The sequence below is a fragment of the Pimephales promelas genome, chromosome 6, assembly GCF_988280905.1.
Source record: "Pimephales promelas chromosome 6, fPimPro1.hap1.1, whole genome shotgun sequence".
Classification (NCBI taxonomy): domain Eukaryota; kingdom Metazoa; phylum Chordata; class Actinopteri; order Cypriniformes; family Leuciscidae; genus Pimephales; species Pimephales promelas.
In genome coordinates, this window is record NC_142774.1 from 6,016,670 (window position 1) to 6,028,717 (window position 12,048).

Sequence of the window (12,048 nt, forward strand, 5' to 3'; positions counted from 1 at the left end):
GTATCCCCAATCTTCTCGAAACTCTGGATTCTGATAGAGGGCACTGAGACTTACACCTGAGTGCAAAAATGGAGGCTCTAGACCCTTCCAGAGCTGAGATATCGAAACTCAAAATTTCGACCCGAAAGAAAAAAAACGACAGTGTTACCCCTTACATTTTTTTTTTTTGGGCGAAAAATTTAGTATCCCCAATCTTCTCGAAACTCTGGATTCTGATAGAGGGCCATGAGACTTAGACCTGAGTGCAAAAATGGTGGCTTTAGACCCTTCCAGAGCTGAGATATCGAAACTCAAAATTTCGACCCGAAAGAAAAAAAACGACAGTGTTACCCCTTACGTTTTTTTTTTTTGGCGAAAAATTAAGTATCTCCAATCTTCTCAAAACTCTGGATTCTGATAGAGGGCACTGAGACTTACACCTGAGTGCAAAAATTGAGGCTCTAGACCCTTCCAGAGCTGAGATATCGAAACTCAAAATTTCGACCCGAAAAAAAAAAACGACAGTGTTACCCCTTACGTTTTTTTTTTTTGGGCGAAAAATTAAGTATCCCCAATCTTCTCGAAACTCTGGATTCTGATAGAGGGCACTGAGACTTACACCTGAGTGCAAAAATGGAGGCTCTAGACCCTTCCAGAGCTGAGATATCGAAACTCAAAATTTCGACCCGAAAAAAAAAACGACAGTGTTACCCCTTACGTTTTTTTTTTTGGGCGAAAAATTTAGTATTCCCAATCTTCTCGAAACTCTGGATTCTGATAGAGGGCACTGAGACTTAGACCTGAGTGCAAAAATGGAGGCTCTAGACCCTTCCAGAGCTGAGATATCGAAACTCAAAATTTCGACCCGAAAAAAAAAACGACAGTGTTACCCCTTACGTTTTTTTTTTTGGGGCAAAAAATTTAGTATCCCCAATCTTCTCGAAACTCTGGATTCTGATAGAGGGCACTGAGACTTACACCTAAATGCAAAAATGGAGACTCTAGACCCTTCCAGAGCTGAGATATCGAAACTCAAATTTTCGACCCGAAAAAAAAAACGACAGTGTTACCCCTTACGTTTTTTTTTTTGGGCGAAAAATTAAGTATCCCCAATCTTCTCAAAACTCTGGATTCTGATAGAGGGCACTGAGACTTACACCTGAGTGCAAAAATGGAGGCTCTAGACCCTTCCAGAGCTGAGAGATCGAAACTCAAAATTTCGACCCGAAAAAAAAACGACAGTGTTACCCCTTACGTTTTTTTTTCGGGGCGAAAAATTTAGTATCCCCAATCTTCTCGAAACTCTGGATTCTGATAGAGGGCACTGAGACTTACACCTAAATGCAAAAATGGAGGCTCTAGACCCTTCCAGAGCTGAGATATCGAAACTCAAAATTTCGACCCGAAAAAAAAACGACAGTGTTACCCCTTACGTTTTTTTTTTTTGGGCGAAAAATTAAGTATCCCCAATCTTCTCGAAACTCTGGATTCTGATAGAGGGCACTGAGACTTACACCTGAGTGCAAAAATGGAGGCTTTAGACCCTTCCAGAGCTGAGATATCGAAATTAAAAATTTCGACCCGAAAAAAAAACGACAGTGTTACCCCTTACATTTTTTTTTTTTTGGGCGAAAAATTAAGTATCCCCAATCTTCTCAAAACTCTGGATTCTGATAGAGGGCACTGAGACTTACACCTGAGTGCAAAAATGGAGGCTCTAGACCCTTCCAGAGCTGAGATATCGAAACTCAAAATTTCGACCCGAAAAAAAAACGACAGTGTTACCCCTTACGTTTTTTTTTTTTGGGCGAAAAATTTAGTATCCCCAATCTTCTCGAAAACTCTGGATTCTGATAGAGGGCACTGAGACTTACACCTAAATGCAAAAATGGAGGCTCTAGACCCTTCCAGAGCTGAGATATCGAAACTCAAAATTTCGACCCGAAAAAAAAAACGACAGTGTTACCCCTTACGTTTTTTTTTTTTGGGCGAAAAATTTAGTATTCCCAATCTTCTCGAAACTCTGGATTCTGATAGAGGGCACTGAGACTTAGACCTGAGTGCAAAAATGGAGGCTCTAGACCCTTCCAGAGCTGAGATATCGAAACTCAAAATTTCGACCCGAAAGAAAAAAAACGACAGTGTTACCCCTTACGTTTTTTTTTTTTTGGCGAAAAATTAAGTATCTCCAATCTTCTCAAAACTCTGGATTCTGATAGAGGGCACTGAGACTTACACCTGAGTGCAAAAATTGAGGCTCTAGACCCTTCCAGAGCTGAGATATCGAAATTAAAAATTTCGACCCGAAAAAAAAACGACAGTGTTACCCCTTACGTTTTTTTTTTTGGGCGAAAAATTAAGTATCCCCAATCTTCTCAAAACTCTGGATTCTGATAGAGGGCACTGAGACTTACACCTGAGTGCAAAAATGGAGGCTCTAGACCCTTCCAGAGCTGAGATATCGAAACTCAAAATTTCGACCCGAAAAAAAAAACGACAGTGTTACCCCTTACGTTTTTTTTTTTTGGCGAAAAATTAACTATCCCCAATCTTCTCGAAACTCTGGATTCTGATAGAGGGCACTGAGACTTACACCTGAGTGCAAAAATTGAGGCTCTAGACCCTTCCAGAGCTGAGATATCGAAACTCAAAATTTCGACCCGAAAAAAAAACGACAGTGTTACCCCTTACGTTTTTTTTTTTTGGGCGAAAAATTTAGTATCCCCAATCTTCTCGAAAACTCTGGATTCTGATAGAGGGCACTGAGACTTACACCTAAATGCAAAAATGGAGGCTCTAGACCCTTCCAGAGCTGAGATATCGAAACTCAAAATTTCGGCCCGAAAATAAAACGACAGTGTTACCCCTTACGTTTTTTTTTTGGGGCGAAAAATTAAGTATCCCCAATCTTCTCGAAACTCTGGATTCTGATAGAGGGCACTGAGACTTACACCTGAGTGCAAAAATGGAGGCTCTAGACCCTTCCAGAGCTGAGATATCGAAACTCAAAATTTCGACCCGAAAGAAAAAAAACGACAGTGTTACCCCTTACATTTTTTTTTTTTGGGCGAAAAATTTAGTATCCCCAATCTTCTCGAAACTCTGGATTCTGATAGAGGGCCATGAGACTTAGACCTGAGTGCAAAAATGGTGGCTTTAGACCCTTCCAGAGCTGAGATATCGAAACTCAAAATTTCGACCCGAAAGAAAAAAAACGACAGTGTTACCCCTTACGTTTTTTTTTTTTGGCGAAAAATTAAGTATCTCCAATCTTCTCAAAACTCTGGATTCTGATAGAGGGCACTGAGACTTACACCTGAGTGCAAAAATTGAGGCTCTAGACCCTTCCAGAGCTGAGATATCGAAACTCAAAATTTCGACCCGAAAAAAAAAAACGACAGTGTTACCCCTTACGTTTTTTTTTTTTTGGGCGAAAAATTAAGTATCCCCAATCTTCTCGAAACTCTGGATTCTGATAGAGGGCACTGAGACTTAGACCTGAGTGCAAAAATGGAGGCTTTAGACCCTTCCAGAGCTGAGATATCGAAACTCAAAATTTCGACCCGAAAAAAAAACGACAGTGTTACCCCTTACGTTTTTTTTTTTGGGCGAAAAATTTAGTATTCCGAATCTTCTCGAAACTCTGGATTCTGATAGAGGGCACTGAGACTTACACCTGAGTGCAAAAATGGAGGCTCTAGACCCTTCCAGAGCTGAGATATCGAAACTCAAAATTTCGACCCGAAAAAAAAACGACAGTGTTACCCCTTACGTTTTTTTTTTTTGGGCGAAAAATTTAGTATCCCCAATCTTCTCGAAAACTCTGGATTCTGATAGAGGGCACTGAGACTTACACCTAAATGCAAAAATGGAGGCTCTAGACCCTTCCAGAGCTGAGATATCGAAACTCAAAATTTCGACCCGAAAAAAAAAACGACAGTGTTACCCCTTACGTTTTTTTTTTTGGCGAAAAATTAAGTATCCCCAATCTTCTCGAAACTCTGGATTCTGATAGAGGGCACTGAGACTTACACCTGAGTGCAAAAATGGGAGGCTCTAGACCCTTCCAGAGCTGAGATATCGAAACTCAAAATTTCGACCCGAAAAAAAAACGACAGTGTTACCCCTTACGTTTTTTTTTGGGGGGCGAAAAATTTAGTATCCCCAATCTTCTCGAAACTCTGGATTCTGATAGAGGGCACTGAGACTTACACCTGAGTGCAAAAATGGTGGCTTTAGACCCTTCCAGAGCTGAGATATCAAAACTCAAAATTTCGAATCGAAAAAAAAAACGACAGTGTTACCCCTTACGTTTTTTTTTTTGGGCGAAAAATTAAGTATCCCCAATCTTCTCGAAACTCTGGATTCTGATAGAGGGCACTGAGACTTACACCTGAGTGCAAAAATGGAGGCTCTAGACCCTTCCAGAGCTGAGATATCGAAACTCAAAATTTCGACCCGAAAAAAAAAACGACAGTGTTACCCCTTACGTTTTTTTTTTTGGGCGAAAAATTAAGTATCCCCAATCTTCTCAAAACTCTGGATTCTGATAGAGGGCACTGAGACTTACACCTGAGTGCAAAAATGGAGGCTCTAGACCCTTCCAGAGCTGAGATATCGAAACTCAAAATTTCGACCCGAAAAAAAAACGACAGTGTTACCCCTTACGTTTTTTTTTTTTGGGGCGAAAAATTTAGCATCCCCAATCTTCTCGAAACTCTGGATTCTGATAGAGGGCACTGAGACTTACACCTAAATGCAAAAATGGAGGCTCTAGACCCTTCCAGAGCTGAGATATCGAAACTCAAAATTTCGACCCGAAAAAAAAACGACAGTGTTACCCCTTACGTTTTTTTTTTTGGGCGAAAAATTTAGTATCCCCAATCTTCTCGAAACTCTGGATTCTGATAGAGGGCACTGAGACTTAGACCTGAGTGCAAAAATGGAGGCTTTAGACCCTTCCAGAGCTGAGATATCGAAATTAAAAATTTCGACCCGAAAAAAAAACGACAGTGTTACCCCTTACGTTTTTTTTTTTTGGGCGAAAAATTAAGTATCCCCAATCTTCTCAAAACTCTGGATTCTGATAGAGGGCACTGAGACTTACACCTGAGTGCAAAAATGGAGGCTCTAGACCCTTCCAGAGCTGAGATATCGAAACTCAAAATTTCGACCCGAAAAAAAAAACGACAGTGTTACCCCTTACGTTTTTTTTTTTGGGCGAAAAATTTAGTATTCCCAATCTTCTCGAAACTCTGGATTCTGATAGAGGGCACTGAGACTTACACCTGAGTGCAAAAATGGAGGCTCTAGACCCTTCCAGAGCTGAGATATCGAAACTCAAAATTTCGACCCGAAAAAAAAACGACAGTGTTACCCCTTACGTTTTTTTTTTTTGGGCGAAAAATTTAGTATCCCCAATCTTCTCGAAAACTCTGGATTCTGATAGAGGGCACTGAGACTTACACCTAAATGCAAAAATGGAGGCTCTAGACCCTTCCAGAGCTGAGATATCGAAACTCAAAATTTCGACCCGAAAAAAAAAACGACAGTGTTACCCCTTACGTTTTTTTTTTTGGCGAAAAATTAAGTATCCCCAATCTTCTCGAAACTCTGGATTCTGATAGAGGGCACTGAGACTTACACCTGAGTGCAAAAATGGGAGGCTCTAGACCCTTCCAGAGCTGAGATATCGAAACTCAAAATTTCGAACCGAAAAAAAAACGACAGTGTTACCCCTTACGTTTTTTTTTGGGGGGCGAAAAATTTAGTATCCCCAATCTTCTCGAAACTCTGGATTCTGATAGAGGGCACTGAGACTTACACCTGAGTGCAAAAATGGTGGCTTTAGACCCTTCCAGAGCTGAGATATCAAAACTCAAAATTTCGAACCGAAAAAAAAAACGACAGTGTTACCCCTTACGTTTTTTTTTTTGGGCGAAAAATTAAGTATCCCCAATCTTCTCGAAACTCTGGATTCTGATAGAGGGCACTGAGACTTACACCTGAGTGCAAAAATGGAGGCTCTAGACCCTTCCAGAGCTGAGATATCGAAACTCAAAATTTCGACCCGAAAAAAAAAACGACAGTGTTACCCCTTACGTTTTTTTTTTTGGGCGAAAAATTTAGTATTCCCAATCTTCTCGAAACTCTGGATTCTGATAGAGGGCACTGAGACTTACACCTGAGTGCAAAAATGGAGGCTCTAGACCCTTCCAGAGCTGAGATATCGAAACTCAAAATTTCGACCCGAAAAAAAAACGACAGTGTTACCCCTTACGTTTTTTTTTTTTGGGCGAAAAATTTAGTATCCCCAATCTTCTCGAAAACTCTGGATTCTGATAGAGGGCACTGAGACTTACACCTAAATGCAAAAATGGAGGCTCTAGACCCTTCCAGAGCTGAGATATCGAAACTCAAAATTTCGACCCGAAAAAAAAAACGACAGTGTTACCCCTTACGTTTTTTTTTTTGGCGAAAAATTAAGTATCCCCAATCTTCTCGAAACTCTGGATTCTGATAGAGGGCACTGAGACTTACACCTGAGTGCAAAAATGGGAGGCTCTAGACCCTTCCAGAGCTGAGATATCGAAACTCAAAATTTCGACCCGAAAAAAAAACGACAGTGTTACCCCTTACGTTTTTTTTTGGGGGGCGAAAAATTTAGTATCCCCAATCTTCTCGAAACTCTGGATTCTGATAGAGGGCACTGAGACTTACACCTGAGTGCAAAAATGGTGGCTTTAGACCCTTCCAGAGCTGAGATATCAAAACTCAAAATTTCGAACCGAAAAAAAAAACGACAGTGTTACCCCTTACGTTTTTTTTTTGGGCGAAAAATTAAGTATCCCCAATCTTCTCGAAACTCTGGATTCTGATAGAGGGCACTGAGACTTACACCTGAGTGCAAAAATGGAGGCTCTAGACCCTTCCAGAGCTGAGATATCGAAACTCAAAATTTCGACCCGAAAAAAAAAACGACAGTGTTACCCCTTACGTTTTTTTTTTGGGCGAAAAATTTAGTATTCCCAATCTTCTCGAAACTCTGGATTCTGATAGAGGGCACTGAGACTTAGACCTGAGTGCAAAAATGGAGGCTCTAGACCCTTCCAGAGCTGAGATATCGAAACTCAAAATTTCGACCCGAAAAAAAAAACGACAGTGTTACCCCTTACGTTTTTTTTTTTGGGGCAAAAAATTTAGTATCCCCAATCTTCTCGAAACTCTGGATTCTGATAGAGGGCACTGAGACTTACACCTAAATGCAAAAATGGAGGCTCTAGACCCTTCCAGAGCTGAGATATCGAAACTCAAATTTTCGACCCGAAAAAAAAAACGACAGTGTTACCCCTTACGTTTTTTTTTTTGGGCGAAAAATTAAGTATCCCCAATCTTCTCAAAACTCTGGATTCTGATAGAGGGCACTGAGACTTACACCTGAGTGCAAAAATGGAGGCTCTAGACCCTTCCAGAGCTGAGAGATCGAAACTCAAAATTTCGACCCGAAAAAAAAACGACAGTGTTACCCCTTACGTTTTTTTTTCGGGGCGAAAAATTTAGTATCCCCAATCTTCTCGAAACTCTGGATTCTGATAGAGGGCACTGAGACTTACACCTAAATGCAAAAATGGAGGCTCTAGACCCTTCCAGAGCTGAGATATCGAAACTCAAAATTTCGACCCGAAAAAAAAACGACAGTGTTACCCCTTACGTTTTTTTTTTTGGGCGAAAAATTAAGTATCCCCAATCTTCTCGAAACTCTGGATTCTGATAGAGGGCACTGAGACTTACACCTGAGTGCAAAAATGGAGGCTTTAGACCCTTCCAGAGCTGAGATATCGAAATTAAAAATTTCGACCCGAAAAAAAAACGACAGTGTTACCCCTTACATTTTTTTTTTTTGGGCGAAAAATTAAGTATCCCCAATCTTCTCAAAACTCTGGATTCTGATAGAGGGCACTGAGACTTACACCTGAGTGCAAAAATGGAGGCTCTAGACCCTTCCAGAGCTGAGATATCGAAACTCAAAATTTCGACCCGAAAAAAAAACGACAGTGTTACCCCTTACGTTTTTTTTTTTTGGGCGAAAAATTTAGTATCCCCAATCTTCTCGAAAACTCTGGATTCTGATAGAGGGCACTGAGACTTACACCTAAATGCAAAAATGGAGGCTCTAGACCCTTCCAGAGCTGAGATATCGAAACTCAAAATTTCGACCCGAAAAAAAAAAACGACAGTGTTACCCCTTACGTTTTTTTTTTTGGCGAAAAATTAAGTATCCCCAATCTTCTCAAAACTCTGGATTCTGATAGAGGGCACTGAGACTTACACCTGAGTGCAAAAATTGAGGCTCTAGACCCTTCCAGAGCTGAGATATCGAAACTCAAAATTTCGACCCGAAAAAAGAAAACGACAGTGTTACCCCTTACGTTTTTTTTTTTGGGCGAAAAATTTAGTATTCCTAATCTTCTCGAAACTCTGGATTCTGATAGAGGGCACTGAGACTTAGACCTGAGTGCAAAAATGGAGGCTCTAGACCCTTCCAGAGCTGAGATATCGAAACTCAAAATTTCGACCCGAAAAAAAAACGACAGTGTTACCCCTTACGTTTTTTTTTTCGGGGCGAAAAATTTAGTATCCCCAATCTTCTCGAAACTCTGGATTCTGATAGAGGGCACTGAGACTTACACCTAAATGCAAAAATGGAGGCTCTAGACCCTTCCAGAGCTGAGATATCGAAACTCAAAATTTCGACCCGAAAAAAAAAAACGACAGTGTTACCCCTTACGTTTTTTTTTTTGGGCGAAAAATTAAGTATCCCCAATCTTCTCGAAACTCTGGATTCTGATAGAGGGCACTGAGACTTAGACCTGAGTGCAAAAATGGAGGCTTTAGACCCTTCCAGAGCTGAGATATCGAAATTAAAAATTTCGACCCGAAAAAAAAACGACAGTGTTACCCCTTACATTTTTTTTTTTTGGGCGAAAAATTAAGTATCCCCAATCTTCTCAAAACTCTGGATTCTGATAGAGGGCACTGAGACTTACACCTGAGTGCAAAAATGGAGGCTCTAGACCCTTCCAGAGCTGAGATATCGAAACTCAAAATTTCGACCCGAAAAAAAAACGACAGTGTTACACCTTACGTTTTTTTTTTTTGGGCGAAAAATTTAGTATCCCCAATCTTCTCGAAAACTCTGGATTCTGATAGAGGGCACTGAGACTTACACCTAAATGCAAAAATGGAGGCTCTAGACCCTTCCAGAGCTGAGATATCGAAACTCAAAATTTCGGCCCGAAAAAAAAACGACAGTGTTACCCCTTACGTTTTTTTTTTGGGGGCGAAAAATTAAGTATCCCCAATCTTCTCGAAACTCTGGATTCTGATAGAGGGCACTGAGACTTACACCTGAGTGCTAAAATGGAGGCTCTAGACCCTTCCAGAGCTGAGATATCGAAACTAAAAATTTCGACCCGAAAAAAAAACGACAGTGTTACCCCTTACGTTTTTTTTTTTTGGGCGAAAAATTTAGTATCCCCAATCTTCTCGAAACTCTGGATTCTGATAGAGGGCCATGAGACTTAGACCTGAGTGCAAAAATGGTGGCTTTAGACCCTTCCAGAGCTGAGATATCGAAACTCAAAATTTCGACCCGAAAGAAAAAAAACGACAGTGTTACCCCTTACGTTTTTTTTTTTTGGCGAAAAATTAAGTATCTCCAATCTTCTCAAAACTCTGGATTCTGATAGAGGGCACTGAGACTTACACCTGAGTGCAAAAATGGAGGCTCTAGACCCTTCCAGAGCTGAGATATCGAAACTCAAAATTTCGACCCGAAAAAAAACCGACAGTGTTACCCCTTACGGTTTTTTTTTTTCGGCGAAAAATTTAGTATCCCCAATCTTCTCGAAACTCTGGATTCTGATAGAGGGCCATGAGACTTAGACCTGAGTGCAAAAATGTAGCTTTAGACCCTTCCAGAGCTGAGATATCGAAACTCAAAATTTCGACCCGAAAAAAAAACCGACAGTGTTACCCCTTACGTTTTTTTTTTTTGGGCGAAAAATTTAGTATCCCCAATCTTCTCGAAACTCTGGATTCTGATAGAGGGCACTAAGACTTAGACCTGAGTGCAAAAATGGAGGCTTTAGACCCTTCCAGAGCTGAGATATCGAAATTAAAAATTTCGACCCGGAAAAAAAACGACAGTGTTACCCCTTACGTTTTTTTTTTTTGGGCGAAAAATTAAGTATCCCCAATCTTCTCAAAACTCTGGATTCTGATAGAGGGCACTGAGACTTACACCTGAGTGCAAAAATGGAGGCTCTAGACCCTTCCAGAGCTGAGATATCGAAACTCAAAATTTCGACCCGAAAAAAAAACGACAGTGTTACCCCTTACGTTTTTTTTTTGGGGCGAAAAATTAAGTATCCCCAATCTTCTCGAAACTCTGGATTCTGATAGAGGGCACTGAGACTTAGACCTGAGTTCAAAAATGGTGGCTTTAGACCCTTCCAGAGCTGAGATATCGAAACTCAAAATTTCGACCCGAAAAAAAAAACGACAGTGTTACCCCTTACGGTTTTTTTTTTTGGGGCGAAAAATTTAGTATCCCCAATCTTCTCGAAACTCAAAATTTCGACCCGAAAAAAAAACGACAGTGTTACCCCAGTCGAAGATTGGAAGATTGGAAGAGTGGAAGATTGGAAAAACTTATTTTTTTGCACCAAAAAAAAAAAAAAAAAACGACAGGGGTAACACTGTCGTTTTTTTTTTTTTTTTGGGTAAAAATTTTGAGTTTCTCTGATCTTCTTGAAACTATGCATTCTGGTAGAGGGCCATGGGACTTAGACCTGAGTGCAAAAATGGAGGCTCTAGACCCTTCCAGACCTGAGATATTGAGATATTTATAATGGCATAAATGCTACGTGGGATGTCCATATCTCAGCTCTGGAAGGGTCTAGAGTCTCCATTTTTGCAGTCAGGTCTAAGTCCCATGGCCCTCTATCAGAATCCAGAGTTTCAAGAAGATCTTGAAACTCTGGATTTCAAGATCTTCAAACGTGATTCAAATGTGACCCCTCAAATGAGGCTGCGCTCTGATTGGTCAATCTACATTCTAGGGCGTGGCTTAGCCAAAGGTGAATTAGTCATCAGTCACATTCGCATGCTCTTGACTTGGCGTGGCCTCATTTGAGGGGTCACGTTTAATATGGTGTCCAGTAACTTACAGCAAAGTTCAAACAGAAGGTCTCCTCCACGTCCCCCTCATAGTCCAGCAGCTGCTGAAGACTCCTGCAGACAGATGGACACGTGACAAAACAGTCACTGAAAATATACAGATGCGCAAGCCAAACTTTCATATTCTCAATGTCTCCTTTTATCTGTAGGGTAATCGACAGGCCTTTAATTGTCTTTCTCTCCTGTAATCGCAGCTAAGAGCTCAGCGGCTGCATGGAATAAGAGCAAACCCCGGCTTACCCGAGCTGGGACAGTAGCACATCATCTACTTTTAACAAATGACTCTCTTCTGCCTATGACATTATAAACCACTTATAAATCATGATGTTTGCTTTTCACATAAGCAGCCAGTCGAACTCAGAAAACAGATTCAACTGAGGCCTCAAAACAAGGACTAGAATATCATGTGTATAGCTAGCTGCATGAATACATCCACATTATGTTTAAAGTTACTGTAGTAACATTTAAAGAGCACCTATTATGGAAATTTCACTATTACATGGCGTTTGAACATAAATGTGTGTTGGCAGTGTGTGAGCAAAACCACCATAGAATGATAAAAATCCACCCAGTGTTTTTTTTTACAATCTCAATAAATCAAAAGCACTGTCTCAAAACGAACTGTTCTAAGATTCAGCGCTTTGTGACGTAGAATTGAGCAAGGGGTTTGATTGACAGTGTGGTTGTGGCGTAGACCCCGCCCTCGGTGATCTGTACACACCATCCTCCATTGTTTCAACGACAGCCGGATGTAATAATGACATACAGTAGTAGTTTTCACTTATTTCCGACATCAGAGCCACTGAAAACACAGTGGATGTATTGAAT

The 12,048-nt window shown here is 40.7% G+C and overlaps 1 protein-coding gene across 1 annotated transcript in view; it reads right to left on the minus strand.

The window, feature by feature from the left end:
* The window catches only part of herc3 (HECT and RLD domain containing E3 ubiquitin protein ligase 3), a 61,616-nt gene that overhangs the window by 28,021 nt on the left and 21,547 nt on the right, over positions 1-12,048 (minus strand). Inside the window, exon 21 of the mRNA XM_039687048.2 lies at positions 11,211-11,274. Coding sequence (XP_039542982.2) covers positions 11,211-11,274 — 64 coding nt within the window. The remainder of the gene's footprint in view (positions 1-11,210; positions 11,275-12,048) is intronic.